The 16,953-nt window shown below is 43.2% G+C and overlaps 1 protein-coding gene across 4 annotated transcripts in view; it reads right to left on the bottom strand.

Annotated features, from left to right (window-relative positions):
- The window catches only part of ULK4 (unc-51 like kinase 4), a 1,561,547-nt gene that overhangs the window by 1,330,841 nt on the left and 213,753 nt on the right, over positions 1–16,953 (bottom strand). For all 4 annotated transcript variants that reach the window (XM_063922404.1, XM_063922401.1, XM_063922403.1 and 1 more), the window contains one exon: positions 5,526–5,701. In XM_063922404.1, the coding sequence (XP_063778474.1) occupies positions 5,526–5,701 (176 nt within the window). The remainder of the gene's footprint in view (positions 1–5,525; positions 5,702–16,953) is intronic.

Here is a 16,953-nt window from a genome sequence, read left to right as displayed (position 1 = left end):
CACAAGATGTTTCAATATAGAGCAGTGTCTTGTATTACTGAATAACTTGTAGCCATTTAGAATGTAAGCTCTTGCGAGCAGAGCCCATTCTCCTATGTTTTGTTGTGTGTGCATTTTGCTGGTTGCAATAATGTGTCTATCACAATTTGTTTCTTGATTGTATGTGTCTATACAGTTCGCTGTATACCCATGTAATCTTTTATGTTATCTGCATATGCTCCAGAAGTCTTCTTGCGCCTTACAGATAAAATATAATAATATTAACCTTTACTATACACAATTATTCCCATGCACCAGAGTGCGCGCACACACACCCTATCTGCTCCTCTTAAGAACAGCCATGCATGCCACTATTTGTGTGGAAACCCATGCAGCTCTCGCCGGACCAAAAGGCATAGCCCGAAACTGAAAACGATGAGATAGAACGGCAAATCTCTGTATGTATTAGGGACATTCCCAGCTGGAACATACAACAGCTGCAGTGAGCTCATTCCGTTCCATGATGTCAAGAGTTTTTGAACCTGTCCATGCAAACGGTTGAATTTTGAGATTCAAAATGAGCTGAAAGGACCAATTTACTCACTGGACCTGTCGTCTTTTATTTTACTGGCATAATGACACCCATGAGGAGAAATGTGTGAATGGCTGGTTACAATGACTTCATTAACAGCAATAGGGGTGGCCTTAGACAACTATGCTATAGTCATCCACTTTACATGTAATACGCCATTTATCTATATACTCTGCTGGTACTGGATAAAAGGTCTACAGTAGCACTCAACCTCAAATTCAATCAAACTCCACCTAGAAGTGTTTCAGCATGTCAGCAGTCACCTGGGCAGCCCACTTGTGTTGTGACTGTACCTCATGTGGGCCATTCTTTAACAGCATCAAAAGTAGAGCCCTGATACTGCAACCTAGCAAGATTTCCCAGTTATAAAAGTATTTTCCTTGCCGCTAGGACCCCTGACACTACTTGTACCAGCAGTGAAATGGGCTCTGCATATTGGGAGGGGGTATGCCCAGCAGTTAAACCCAATAAAATAAGCAGCAAAATCAAAAGCAGATCCAAGCAACCGATACAGCCTAACAAAAAATCCTATGCTTCCGGCAAGATGGGGATGCATAAGAAGATGGAGCATAAAATACTTTAAATCAGTGCTTCTCAAACTCTCTCCTCAGGACCCCACACAGTTCACGTTTTCCATGTCACCCAGCAGCTGCACTGTGTATCACCAACTGTCACATTTTAAAAATCTACAGGTGGCCTGCAAAACATGAAACATCACGGCTTTTATGAAACAGTTGGTGCGAACCTAGATCAAACCTAGATAAAATCTTTTAAGACTTTGCTAAAGCTTTCGACACAGTGCCACACATGAGACTTATCTATAAGTTACATGAACAAGGGCTAAAGAGAACAATATGCACTTGGGTTAGTAACTGGTTAGATAATAGGGAGCAGCGAGTTGTGGTAAATTGAACTTTTTCAAATTGGACTGAAGTTCTAAGTGGTTTGCCACAAGGGTCTGCTCTCGGACTGCTATTGTTCAACATTTTCATTAACAATCTAGCGGAAGGTCTAGAGAGCATGGTGTAAATTTTTGCAGACAATACCAAACTATGTAAGGTTATAAATTTGGAGGGAGACGCAGAGTCTCTCCAGAACGATTTATTTAAACTGGAATCATGGGCAGCAAAATGGAGAATGAGGTTTAATACAGACAAGTGTAAGGTAATGAACCTTGGTAGCAACAACAAAAATAACACCTACATACTTAATGGGGTGATTCTAGGGGACTCCGTACTGGAAAAAGATTTAGGTGTTCATATAGATAACAAACTTAGCAGCAGCACCCAATGTAGGATAGCGGCAAAAAAAAGCAAACAAGGTACTAGCATGTATAAAGAGGGGTATTGATGAAAGGGATGAGGGTGTTGTACACCCATTATATAAAGCCCTAGTGAGGTCCCATCTGGAATACTGCACACAATTTTGGGCACCCTACTACAAAAAGGATATTCTGGAACTAGAAAAGGTTCAGAGGCAGGCGACCAAACTAATTAAGGGGATGGAGACGTTGGAATACCAGGAAAGACTTGCAAGGCTTGACATGTTCACACTAGAAAAGAGGAGATTAAGAGGGGACATGATCAACATTTAAAGATATTTAAGGGGACAATACACCGAGGTTTCGGGGTATCTGTTTTTGTTAAGACCGGCACAGAAAACACGTGGACACCCACTTAGGTTAGAGGAGAGGAGATGCCACGCACAGAGGCGGAAAGGTTTTTTCACAGTAAGGACAATACAAGTTTGAAATTCCCTGCCTGAGAAAGCTGTAATGGCAGACTCTGTCAACACTTTTAAGAATGGCCTAGATAAATTCCTAATGGATAAGGATATACAGGGTTATGGTGGATAGATCGCGTACCATAGTTAAAATAAAATGAGGAAATACAACACAACGGCCGACTTTATCTACAGATAAAATTACTCATGAAAATAATACAGAATAAGAGAACATAAATAGGTTGAACTCGACGGACGGATTGTCTTTTTTCAACCTCACAAACTATGTAACTATGAACCGTGTGGGGTCCTGAGGACAGAGTTTGAGAACCTGTGCTTTACATTATTTAAACTGCCAATATCCTAAAGGCACTTATCATGAGGCGGTAAACCTCATGATCAAGTGTGCCCAGTGGAATGATATATAGATAATACAGGTTGAGTATCCCATATCCAAATATTCCGAAATACGGAATATTCCGAAATACGGACTTTTTTGAGTGAGAGTGAGATAGTGAAACCTTTGTTTTTTGATGGCTCAATGTACACAAACTTTGTTTAATACACAAAGTTATTAAAAATATTGTATTAAATGACCTTCAGGCTGTGTGTATAAGGTGTATAAGAAACATAAATTAATTGTGTGAATGTACACACACTTTGTTTAATGCACAAAGTCACAAAAAATATTGGCTAAAATGACCTTCAGGCTGTGTGTATAAGGTGTATATGAAACATAAATGCATTCTGTGCTTAGACTTGGGTCTCATCGCCATGATATCTCATTATGGTATGCAATTATTCCAAAATACGGAAAAATCCGATATCCAAAATACCTCTGGTCCCAAGCATTTTGGATAAGGGATACTCAACCTGTATTATTACATGTGCAAGACAGTGTTTTAAATTCTAAATGCTTTCAAAAAGATAAAAAAAATGTATATTTTTGGCCAGGCTGAAGTTTACAATATATTTTGCATATACACATCACGTACATATCTAAACAATAATAAAATACTATTTGATACGGAGAAGAAAAATCCTAAAGACATCATAACGCCACAACAATGTGATGTCGAAACTTGCATTAAAAACATATTTGCTATCCATACTCTCAGGAAAACTAGCGGATTGCTAGACTATATTATCTAGGTCATCCCAATTGCATAAAAGTAGCTAGTGGAAAATACCCACAGAACACAACCATTTATATATAATGCCAAGAAAGTTAAATATATTTATTGTGCAATTACTGCCTGTTTTGAAGGATGAGAAGTCATTCAGTTATAAAGTGCTTAAGGTTTGTAAGATTGGTCTGGTTGTTAAGGGAAACCAGCTTCTGCTGCATGCAGAAAAGCTCCATAAGCCACGTCATTCACCCCAACAAATGTTGCACTTGGCCTAATAAAGTGCACGGTCCCAGCAAGACAATCTTTATCCAGTCAGGTACTTGTTGTAGATGTGTGTTAGACTTAATATAATGCCCCGTAGTCAATGAAGGAACAAATAGGGGCATATAGGATCACTGATTTCTATGATTTGCTCAGTTAATACTGTAGTCACTATGCAATACTGGCAAAGTAAAGCTGACACAAACTGCTGGGTGGGATCCACAGAAAATGTTGTAGCATATACAGTACAGTATGTACCCTCATACATTCGCTTCATCAAATAATCTATATAAATCTAACCTAACAAAATAACTGTGTGAGGCTTCAGAAACCTACATGCTGTATGTTAATAATAAAAAACATAATACACATTGGGGTCAATTCAATTTGCAGACAATTAAATAGCGCCGGGAAATAGCTCCCGGCGCTACTCAATAAAGCGCCATTTGACATTTAATTGTTGGGATTTCTTCTCGCACCCCTGGGTGGTGCGAGCAGAAATCTGACAAAAGTGCTGGCGCGATGCTGATTCTGTTGGGAATCAGCATCGCGCCCGGCAGTTAAGTCAGAGAATTCCCGTCCCCCCGACAAATCAACCTGTTAAGTCCGGGAGAACGGGCATTCGCCGACTTAACATTGAGCAGAACTGAATAGCGTCGGGGGCTAATTCCTGGTGCTATTCAACTGTCAGCAAATTGAATTGACCCATATGAATTACAGTCATTTGTAACCTGGCATTATGAAAACGGCACTAAAATATAAATAACCCTAAGGAAATTTTACAATATGTTTTTTAATTAATTTTGTATCTGTCACATGCAGGGTTCTAATGCCTTCAGTATTTGATTAGGATACATTTAGTAACTGGAGAATAAAACCTAAACTAGCAGTAGTACAGAGATTTCCTAATGTAACTAAGCGTGTAGAATGGAACTGTTCTAAAAGCAGAACATTATCTGTATTTCTCTGCTTAGATTTAATTTGTGGAGTCTGGCAAGCGGGGACTCTGCCTGCGGGTTATGACTGTAATGTGGGCAGCCTGGTTGATTCTGACCTTCCTCTGATGCATTTACATAGGTCTGGGACCATTCCAAGCTGACAGTTTTAGGATCAGTCTAGTCTATTTTGTTTGAATTTCCCCAGTTACATTTGCACAGACGGCTATGGCTTACAGCAGATTTCAATTGAGTCTCTGGTTAACAGTATAAACTTGTTTTAACAGAAATAACACATAGTAATGCAAATCCTTCAACAGTCTTCTGTTATATCAACCTTAATGACTGCTCTCTATAGATTATTTTTTATCATTTATATTGATTAGAACATCAATACCATTTATATCTGCAGTAAGTCAAGCAAGCTGTTTTCCCTAGTACTGCCTTACATTTGTGTTTATTAAATATCAAAAACTGCAAACATACATAAAAATGTAACAGCTGAAGATCATTATATTATGTAGAAGTGTTATGAATTCAATTAAAGAGTATTGTTGTCATCAACCGAGGAAATGCAGAAGAGAGTTCTGTATTGGGGAACCATAAAGTTCACTTACAACGAGCTACAGATGGCCAATGGCAAGATGCAAATTGCGTTTACGTTCACAGATACAGTTGCCTGCACCCTGATTGAAGAGGACACTATCAGATGACATAAGGTATCAATAGAGTACTTCAAGGAGACATCCAACCTTGAGTGCTTTAAACTGGACTAGCAATTAGAGGGGAGACAACACTGTGCTATTTCATTATTAGCCTGCAAGCTAATCAAACATGTAACAGACACTAACTGGTGGCTTAAAGCAATGCATATTGCGCTAACAATATATATTAAACTTGTCTTACGATCTGTGAGTTGATAAGCTTAGTGGCCACATCTCTATGTCCAGACACAGTGCACAGGTAGCAGAGTAGGTTGAGTTTGGCACGTGGTGCTGATTTCTCTGCAGAGTCCAGTAAGGAGAAGAGCTGTCCAACAAAGTTGTTCCATTCAGGCTCTTTCAGAGCGGCAACTTTTTCAGCTGTGGATCAAAAATAAACAAATTGAAAAAAAACATATAAGCTTAAAATACGTGTTTGCGAAAATATACACATACAAGATGTTCAAATAAATACAATAACAGTTCACAGAGGTAAAAGCATCCAGTATACAGGTTGAGAATCCCTTATCCAAATGCTTGGGACTAGAAGTATTTTGGATATCGGATTTTTCCGTATTTCGGAAAATTACATACCATAATGAGATATCATGGTGATGGGACACAAGTCTAAGCACAGAATGCTTTTATGTTTCATATACACCTTACACACACAGACTAAAGCTAATTTTAGCCAATATTTTTAATGACTTTGACAAAAATTATGTACATACACACAATTCATTTATGTTTCATATACAGCTTACACACACAGGCTGAAGGCCATTTAATACAATATTTTTAATAACTTTGTGTATTAAACAAAGTTTGTGTACATTGAGCCATCAGAAAATAAAGGTTTCACTATTTCAGTCTCACTCAAAAAATTCCTTATTTCAGAATATACCATATTGCGGAATATTTGGATATGGGATACTCAACCTGTACTGTATAATCCCCAATAGGATATTCAAATATGAATACAGATGACTATCTCATAACAGTAACCAGATAACAAGACTTATCTACAGCACAAAAAAAAGTTTCTTGTTATTCTGGAATGCTGGAAACCCTGTTTATAGACAGTATTTTTCTGAGTGGCTGTCTATGATCTCTTGTACCTCATTATTACACCGAAATACCATTATCAAAGTAGATTGTTTTTCATTTTTTCTATATTCCATCATCTGAAATTTCCTGAGTTACGTGCAGGAGATAAAAGGGGGTGACGTGAACTGCACACCCTATTTTTTAACATAAGAGGTGCAACCATGATGAGGCTTCTAGTACCAAACTAGAAAAAGAAAAATGCTGGCGCACACTCAAAATACAAAGAATACAGATGTCTCCACCCTTATCGTTGCTGCAGTCATGTTAAACAGCCTTGCTACTTGTGCAATGTGTCTTATTCGCATCATGTGTCTTATGCAGCATGCCTATATTCTGTGTGTGACTGCTGCTGCATCTGCACACAGAATGCTATGTTACAGTGTTTTCCTGGATTAGTACAAGTTTCTGCATTGCTGACTACATATTAGAATAGGCTCTATTTAAAGGTAAGACTTGGATAAATGTATGTGTGTTAGTATTAGGGATGTTAGGGACCCCTCTAGTGAAGTTCACCTGGACGTGATGGATGGGCCAACACTTTTGCTAAGAACTTCACTTATGTTTCTTGTTAATTGGAAAAGTTTATCAAAATAATTTTGACTATCAGTAGTATTCTCAATGCTTAGAGTGTGTGCAAGCATTTTGCTTTTTCTTACATGTGGGAGGTGAAAGAAAAAAATAAGATTTTACTCACCGGTAAATCTATTTCTCGTAGTCCGTAGTGGATGCTGGGACTCCGTAAGGACCATGGGGAATAGCGGCTCCGCAGGAGACTGGGCACAACTAAAGAAAGCTTTAGGACTACCTGGTGTGCACTGGCTCCTCCCTCTATGACCCTCCTCCAGACCTCAGTTAGGATACTGTGCCCGGAAGAGCTGACACAATAAGGAAGGATTTTGAATCCCGGGTAAGACTCATACCAGCCACACCAATCACACCGTACAACTCGTGATACTGTACCCAGTTAACAGTATGAATAACAACTGAGCCTCTCAACAGATGGCTCAACATTAACCCTTTTGTTAAACAATAACTATATACAAGTATTGCAGACAATCCGCACTTGGGATGGGCGCCCAGCATCCACTACGGACTACGAGAAATAGATTTACCGGTGAGTAAAATCTTATTTTCTCTGACGTCCTAAGTGGATGCTGGGACTCCGTAAGGACCATGGGGATTATACCAAAGCTCCCAAACGGGCGGGAGAGTGCGGATGACTCTGCAGCACCGAATGAGCAAACTCAAGGTCCTCCTCAGCCAGGGTATCAAATTTGTAGAATTTTGCAAAAGTGTTAGACCCTGACCAAGTAGCAGCTCGGCAAAGTTGTAAAGCCGAGACCCCTCGGGCAGCCGGCCAAGAAGAGCCCACCTTCCTCGCGGAATGGGCTTTTACAGATTTAGGATGCGGCAGTCCAGCCGCAGAATGCGCAATCTGAATTGTGCTACAGATCCAGCGAGCAATAGTCTGCTTCGAAGCAGGAGCACCCATCTTGTTGGGTGCATACAGGATAAATAGCGAGTCAGTTTTCCTGACTCCAGCCGTCCTGGAAACATATATTTTCAAGGCCCTGACTACGTCCAGTAACTTGGAATCCTCCAAGTCCCTAGTAGCCGCAGGCACCACAATAGGTTGGTTCAAATGAAAAGCTGATACCACCTTAGGGAGAAACTGGGGACGAGTCCTCAATTCTGCCCTATCCATATGGAAAATCAGATAAGGGCTTTTACATGACAAAGCCGCCAATTCAGACACACGCCTGGCCGAAGCCAAGGCCAACAGCATGACCACCTTCCACGTGAGATATTTCAAATCCACGGTTTTAAGTGGCTCAAACCAATGTGACTTTAGGAAACCCAACACCACGTTGAGATCCCAAGGTGCCACTGGAGGCACAAAAGGGGGCTGAATATGCAGCACTCCCTTAACAAATGTCTGAACTTCAGGCAGTGAAGCCAGTTCTTTCTGGAAGAAAATCGACAGAGCCGAAATCTGGACCTTAATGGAACCCAATTTTAGGCCCATAGTCACTCCTGACTGTAGGAAGTGCAGAAATCGACCCAGCTGAAATTCCTCCGTTGGGGCCTTCCTGGCCTCACACCACGCAACATATTTTCGCCATATGCGGTGATAATGATTTGCGGTTACATCTTTCCTGGCTTTAATCAGCGTAGGAATGACTTCCTCCGGAATGCCCTTTTCTTTTAGGATCTGGTGTTCAACCGCCATGCCGTCAAACGCAGCCGCGGTAAGTCTTGGAACAGACAGGGCCCCTGCTGCAGCAGGTCCTGTCTGAGCGGCAGAGGCCATGGGTCCTCTGAGACCATTTCTTGAAGTTCTGGGTACCAAGCTCTTCTTGGCCAATCCGGAACCACGAGTATAGTTCTTACTCCTCTCCTTCGTATTATTCTCAGTACTTTGGGTATGAGAAGCAGAGGAGGGAACACATAAACCGACTGGTACACCCACGGTGTCACTAGAGCGTCCACAGCTATCGCCTGAGGGTCCCTTGACCTGGCGCAATATCTTTTTAGCTTTTTGTTGAGGCGGGACGCCATCATGTCAACCTGTGGCCTTTCCCAACGGTTTACAATCATTTGGAAGACTTCTGGATGAAGTCCCCACTCTCCCGGGTGGAGGTCGTGCCTGCTGAGGAAGTCTGCTTCCCAGTTGTCCACTCCCGGAATGAACACTGCTGACAGTGCTAACACGTGATTTTCCGCCCATCGGAGAATCCTTGTGGCTTCTGCCATCGCCATCCTGCTTCTTGTGCCGCCCTGTCGGTTTACATGGGCGACCGCCGTGATGTTGTCTGACTGAATCAGTACCGGCTGGTTTTGAAGCAGGGGTCTTGCTTGACTTAGGGCATTGTAAATGGCCCTCAGTTCCAGAATATTTATGTGTAGGGAAATCTCCTGGTTTGACCATAGTCCCTGGACGTTTCTTCCCTGTGTGACTGCCCCCCAGCCTCGAAGGCTGGCATCCGTGGTTACCAGGACCCAGTCCTGTATGCCGAATCTGCGGCCCTCTTGAATATGAGCACTCTGCAGCCACCACAGCAGAGACACCCTGGTCCTTGGAGACAGGGTTATCAGCCGATGCATCTGAAGATGCGATCCGGACCACTTGTCCAACAGGTCCCACTGAAAGGTTCTTGCATGGAACCTGCCGAATGGAATTGCTTCGTAGGAAGCTACCATCTTTCCCAGGACTCGCGTGCAGTGATGCACCGACACCTGTTTTGGTTTCAGGAGGCCTCTGACTAGAGATGACAGCTCCTTGGCTTTCTCCTCCGGGAGAAACACTTTTTTCTGGACTGTGTCCAGAACCATCCCCAGGAACAGTAGACGTGTCGTAGGGACCAGCTGTGACTTTGGAATATTTAGAATCCAACCGTGCTGTTGTAGCACCTCCTGAGATAGTGCTACCCCGACCAACAACTGCTCCCTAGACCTCGCCTTTATCAGGAGATCGTCCAAGTACGGGATAATTAAAACTCCCTTTTTTCGAAGGAGTATCATCATTTCCGCCATTACCTTGGTAAATACCCTTGGTGCCGTGGACAGGCCGAACGGCAACGTCTGGAGTTGGTAATGACAATCCTGTACCACAAATCTGAGGTACTCCTGGTGAGGATGGTAAATGGGGACATGCAGGTAAGCATCCTTGATGTCCAGTGATACCATGTAATCCCCCTCGTCCAGGCTTGCAATAACCGCCCTGAGCGATTCCATCTTGAACTTGAATTTTTTTATATATGTGTTCAAGGATTTCAAATTTAAAATGGGTCTCACCGAACCGTCCGGTTTCGGTACCACAAACATTGTGGAATAGTAACCCCGTCCTTGTTGAAGGAGGGGCACTTTGACTATCACCTGCTGGGAATACAGCTTGTGTATTGCCTCTAACACTGCCTCCCTGCCTGAGGGAGTTGTAGGCAAGGCAGATTTGAGAAAACGGCGGGGGGGAGACGTCTCGAATTCCAGCTTGTACCCCTGAGATACTACTTGAAGGATCCAGGGATCCACCCGTGAGCGAGCCCACTGATTTCTGAAGTTTTTGAGACGGGCCCCCACCATACCTGGCTCCGCCTGTGGAGCCCCAGCGTCATGCGGCGGACTTGGAGGAAGCGGGGGAGGACTTTTGCTCCTGGGAACTGGCTGTTTGCTGCAGCTTTTTCCCTCTACCTCTGCCTCTGGGCAGAAAGGACGCGCCTTTAACCCGCTTGCCCTTATGGGGCCGAAAGGACTGTACCTGATAATACGGTGCTTTCTTTGGCTGTGAGGGAACATGGGGTAAAAATGCTGACTTCCCAGCTTTTGCTGTGGAAACGAGGTCCGAGAGACCATCCCCAAACAACTCCTCACCCTTATAAGGCAAAACTTCCATGTGCCTTTTAGAATCTGCATCACCTGTCCACTGCCGAGTCCATAACCCTCTCCTGGCAGAAATGGACATTGCACTTATTTTAGATGCCAGCCGGCAAATATCCCTCTGTGCATCTCTCATGTATAAGACTGCGTCTTTAATATGCTCTACGGTTAGCAATATAGTGTCCCTGTCTAGGGTATCAATATTTTCCGACAGGGAATCTGACCACGCAGCTGCAGCACTGCACATCCATGCTGAAGCAATAGCTGGTCTCAGTATAATACCTGTGTGTGTATATACAGACTTCAGGATAGCCTCCTGCTTCCTATCAGCAGGCTCCTTTAGGGCGGCCGTATCCGGAGACGGTAGTGCCACCTTCTTTGACAAGCGTGTGAGCGCTTTATCCACCCTAGGGGATGTTTCCCAACGTGACCTATCCTCTAGCGGGAAAGGGTACGTCATTACTAACCTTTTAGAAATTACCAGTTTCTTATCGGGGGAAGCCCACGCTTCTTCACACACTTCATTTAATTCCTCAGATGGGGGAAAAACTACTGGTAGTTTTTTCTCTCCAAACATAATACCCTTTTTTGTGGTTCCTGGGGTAACATCAGAAATGTGCAACACATTTTTTATTGCCTCAATCATGTAACGTGTGGCCCTATTGGAAGTTACATTAGTCTCATCGTCGTCGACACTGGAGTCAGTATCCATGTCGACATCTGTGTCTGCCATCTGAGGTAGCGGGCGTTTTAGAGCCCCTGATGGCTTTTGAGACGCCTGGGCAGGCACAGGCTGAGACGCCGGCTGTCCCATATTTGGTATGTCGTCAAACCTTTTATGTAAGGAGTTGACACTTTCACGTAATTCCTTCCACAAGTCCATCCACTCAGGTGTCGGCCCCGCAGGGGGTGACATCACATTTATCGGCATCTGCTCCGCCTCCACATAAGCCTTCTCATCAAACATGTCGACACAGCCGTACCGACACACCGCACACACACAGGGAATGCTCTGACAGAGGACAGGACCCCACAAAGCCCTTTGGGGAGACAGAGAGAGAGTATGCCAGCACACACCAGAGCGCTATATAACACAGGGATGAACACTATAACTGAGTGATTTTCCCTTATAGCTGCTTATATATATACTGCTGCGCCTAAATTTAGTGCCCCCCCTCTCTTTTTTACCCTTTGTAGTCTTGAAACTGCAGGGGAGAGCCTGGGAGCGATCCTTCCAGCGGAGCTGTGAGGGAAAAATGGCGCCAGTGTGCTGAGGGAGATAGCCCCGCCCCTTTTTCGGCAGACTTCTCCCGCTTTTTTATGGATCTCTGGCAGGGGTATTTTTCACATATATAGCCTCTAGGATTATATATTGTGATTTTTTTTATGCCAGCCAAGGTGTTAATATTGCTGCTCAGGGCGCCCTCCCCCAGCGCCCTGCACCAGCGCCCTGCACCCATCAGTGACCGGAGTGTGAGGTGTGCATGAGGAGCAATGGCGCACAGCTGCAGTGCTGTGCGCAACCTTGTTGAAGACCAAAGTCTTCTGCTGCCGATTTTCAGGACCATCTTCTTGCTTCTGGCTCTGTAAGGGGGACGGCGGCGCGGCTCCGGGACCGGACGATCGAGGTCGGGCCCTGTGTTCGATCCCTCTGGAGCTAATGGTGTCCAGTAGCCTAAGAAGCCCAACCTAGCTGCAAGCAGGTAGGTTCGCTTCTTCTCCCCTTAGTCCCTCGTAGCAGTGAGTCTGTTGCCAGCAGATCTCACTGAAAATAAAAAAACCTAAAATTATACTTTCTTTTCTAGGAGCTCAGGAGAGCCCCTAGTGTGCATCCAGCTCAGCCGGGCACAAGATTCTAACTGAGGTCTGGAGGAGGTTCATAGAGGGAGGAGCCAGTGCACACCAGGTAGTCCTAAAGCTTTCTTTAGTTGTGCCCAGTCTCCTGCGGAGCCGCTATTTCCCATGGTACTTACGGAGTCCCAGCATCCACTTAGGACGTCAGAGAAAATAGTTTTTATTTGAATTGCCATCATTCCATCTACCTCCAGTGTATGCATTATTGATACTTTATATACTGCATAGTCTGTTTTTTTTTTTCTGGAAACTGAGGAATTCAACGTTTTCAACCAAATTTGGGGGATTTTTTTTTTACTTGGGTGTTTTATACAGTAGGTTTATATTCAAATTTACTACACTATTATTGTGTATATATTTTTGTTATTTACATTCCCATAGTGGGATTTAAGGAAAAACTTGTCCTGCTTTGAGCATTAAAGTGGTACAATAGTATTTTATGTTTTAGCTGCAGTGTTTGGTAAGCTCCATTTTTTTTTAATCACATTAATGACAGTTACTGCATAAAGGTCACACATACCTGAGAAGGAGCTAAGACTTTTAGTAGGAGTCTCAGGGAAATTGCAGAGACTATTATTTCTTTTATCTAAAATTACATATTTTAACCAACTGTGCAAAACATACATTTAAAATAATATATCCTATTACCAATATAACATTGGTATTTTTGTAAAACAAAAAAAATATAAGAATAATATCATGTATTGTTTATATGTAAATAACTGGATGTATGTCATGAAAGGAGAAGACAACAGTGATTAGACCTCTACTTGGGAATATACAGATGTAGCCATGTTCATCTTTGCTGCAATGCGGTACGCTGCATGGCGCACTAGGCTGTGACTATACGCAGCTGGCGTGATTAATACCATTAGGAATGGAGCGGATCTTGCTACGGGCAAGCAGGACTTTTGCCCGGGGCGCCGGCGCCATCCGGAGGGCGCTGCACCATGGCAAGATCCACTACTGTGCCCCCCGCTGGTTCCCCTCTGTGAAGGGAACTAGACGATATCCGTCTAGTTTCCCTTCGTGGAGAGGACATTTGCTGTGCGGTGCGCGATGATGTCATTGCGCACCGCACAGACTTGTGGGACTGGCACAGACGCTAGGGGTCATGATTGACCTCTAGTGTCTATGCTGTGCTATGGGAGAGACGTCATGACGTCTCTCCCATAGATCCGAGGAGAGGAGCGGCGCCGGCGGAGGTCTGCAAAGCCGGGACTCAGGAGCAGGGATTGTAAGTATTCATTTTTTATTTTTTTTTAAGCGGCGCTACTGGGGGCACAAATGGCGCTACTGGGGGCACAACTCTACAGGGGGCGTAACTGACCACGCCCCTGTATGAAGCCACGCCCCTATTTCCCGCCCGGGGTGCCACAAGGGCTAGAACCAGCCCTGATTGTCCGGCATGCCATGTAGTATGCTGCAATGCAGCAGAGATGAACATGGCTACATCTGTAATATTTCTGTGCTAGATTATACTTTATAAACAGTGCACACAAGGTGATTCAGATGTGGTTGGAATGAGCATTACTTGGAAGCAGTAGCAATGCTTACATATGGTAATGTAGATGCCTCCTGCATGCCTGTGTGATCCACTACTGCGTCCCGGGACATAGCATCAGATCACCTGCGACACTATCGGCAGAGTAACCCAGGAGGTTACGCAGACCGGACACCGCAGCTCTGTCACTGAGGCCAGGAAATCTCATTCGGAAGAGTAGATGGAGACCATGACAATCCCACAACATGCCTCCATTTTAGGAAACGTAGGACATCACTACCCCCTCCCCGCCCCTAAACAACTGCAGACTGTCAATCAACTGACGTATACAGCTGTACTAAATCCAACGACACAGGACCCAAACTGCACATTCACAGTGCGGGTCCAGCACATGCGCAATCTACCGAACATCAGTATTGCGTACAAGTTCGCCTTGTGACCAGACGTGAATCACCCCCCCTAAGCGGAAAGAGGCCCAGTAGCATAAGCCCCTAGGGTACAGTAATTATGAGTAGGTTAATAGCAATGTTTACTAACAAACTGTTATTTGCTTCTTGTATTCTTGAACAGTTATTTCTAATAATTAAGCTAGGCTCAGACAATGCAATGGTGCAACTCAGAGACACGAGGATGGAACAATACATTGCATCAGCCATACACTCTTCATGTACTGTATGACAGGCACAATGTATTGTTACATGCTACATGCAACTAGATCACAAATCGGCCACAGTACCGTTCCACTGAGCATGAAGCACATCCAATGGGACAATTCTGTGAACGACGGCTGGGTATGATGGATAGGGGGTACAAACAATACGATGTGAATGATATATCATTCCGATCCCCATTGGTCCGATATATCATAAAATATATCTTATTGTGTGTACCAAATTTAAGGCAGATGTAAAACTGTTAAGTCTTATATCTGTCCCATTGTTTGGCTGGTAAAAAAAACTTGAAAAAAAAATCTAAAGTAAATTAAAACATATGGAGATATCATTCCATACTGGGATTTGTGACATGATGTATATCTAGATCCAGTATGGGGAACTCTGACTAAAGAAAGTTTTTGACAGATCTACATAACAACATAGTGGCTAATGCAATCTCTTCACCCGAGGTATCAGACAAATAGGGAGCAAGTGATTAAAATCTAGCAATTAGATGGTAATGTGACTATAAAATAAACCTGCTATTTCACCTCTGCACTGTCATAAGCCAGTTTACCCTGGCCCAAGTGGCAACATATACGGCTATACCAGTGATGGCTAACCTTGACACTCCAGCTGTTGTTGAACTACACATCCCAGCATGCCTTGCTACAGTTTTGCTATTTGGCCATGCTAAAACTGATGCAGGGCATGCTGGGATGTGTAGTTCAACAGCAGCTGGAGTGTCAAGGTTAGCCATCACTGGGCTATACGGTAATGGAGAAAAGAATTAAATGAGCTAGGATGTTGGGCAGACTGATTAGTAATACTACTGAAGGGCACAATGAGCATAGAATTTGTGCTTCCTACTGCAGGAAGTAATAATACACCCGCTGAACACTGCTTCCAAGTTACTATAAACATGTACGCATGTAAAAACAGAGTAACTTTCTATATAAAACAAAGATATTATTGCGTCAGAGGTGCTATGCAACAGATATATACACTAGGCCTTACCATAAATTACATCTTGCAGATATCAATGATAATAGTGGAGATCCGAACATCCTGTCTGAATAATTCTATGGCTAGTTTTGACAAAACATAGACCTAATGGATAATGAATCCTGGTGGCTTCTTCACATTCCATACCAGAATGGAGACACTAATAAAAGTCTGGACATGGTTGAATGATAAGCAATTGCACAAAACAATACACACCTCCTGTACAAACCAATTTGTATGCTGGAAGCTGGCCCTTTTATACTATACCTCGCTACCAGCTTTATCCTAACCTAATCCCAATCCCAGATGGAAAGTATCCTGTTTTTTTCTTCACTCTTACACCTCCCCACTTAAGCATGATATACTGCATATTATACGTCAGGTTTGATGGGCTTCTATATATACTTAACAGAATGTTAGACTGTCATATTTAATGTCTCCACCACCTGTGTATAAGGGCAGTTAGAATAAAACTATTTGCAAAAAGAAAATATAGATTTCCATTTAAATAATTTTTTATTAGTGTTGTACAAATGTATCCAGAACAACCCAGTTTCTATTTCTCTTGTGTATACTGTGAATATTAGCATAGGTCGAGTAGCACCCAATAAGACCAAAGACAGCGATATATACTCATGTGCCTGAAAAAAATCAGACACCCATCTAGTAATGTGTAGGTCCTCTTTTTAATCAGTTTGCAGCATCAACACGATGGGACATGGACTCCATGAGCTCTCTGTATTACAGTGTAGATAGTGTACACAATGCTTCCTGAATAATAGTCCACAATTCCGTAATATTTTCTAGCGGTGGTATCCTGCCATTGATGGCACGTTGAACTGCATGCCATATCTTCTATTGCATTCAAATACAGCAAACAAGGGAGACAACTCTTGATGCCAAACTAAGAGTAATGCTCCTAAAGCCATAATCTGGTCATTAGAGACCTGAGCAGTGGCGCATTGTCATGATGAAAGTGCCCTCTCCCTACTGACTGAATGCATGACATAAACAGGCACAAATAATCTGCAAGGATGGGAACAGCCCACACCATAACAGAGCCACCACTGCTTTAGACTGTTCCTCGTTGGCATGAGGAGTCCACTGCCTTGTGGGGTTTTCTCCACATGCGTAAT

This window comes from Pseudophryne corroboree, chromosome 5 (genome assembly GCF_028390025.1).
Source record: "Pseudophryne corroboree isolate aPseCor3 chromosome 5, aPseCor3.hap2, whole genome shotgun sequence".
Lineage (NCBI taxonomy): Eukaryota > Metazoa > Chordata > Amphibia > Anura > Myobatrachidae > Pseudophryne > Pseudophryne corroboree.
The sequence above is the reverse complement of the archived record's forward strand: the minus strand, read 5'-3'. Positions and strand labels throughout refer to the sequence as shown.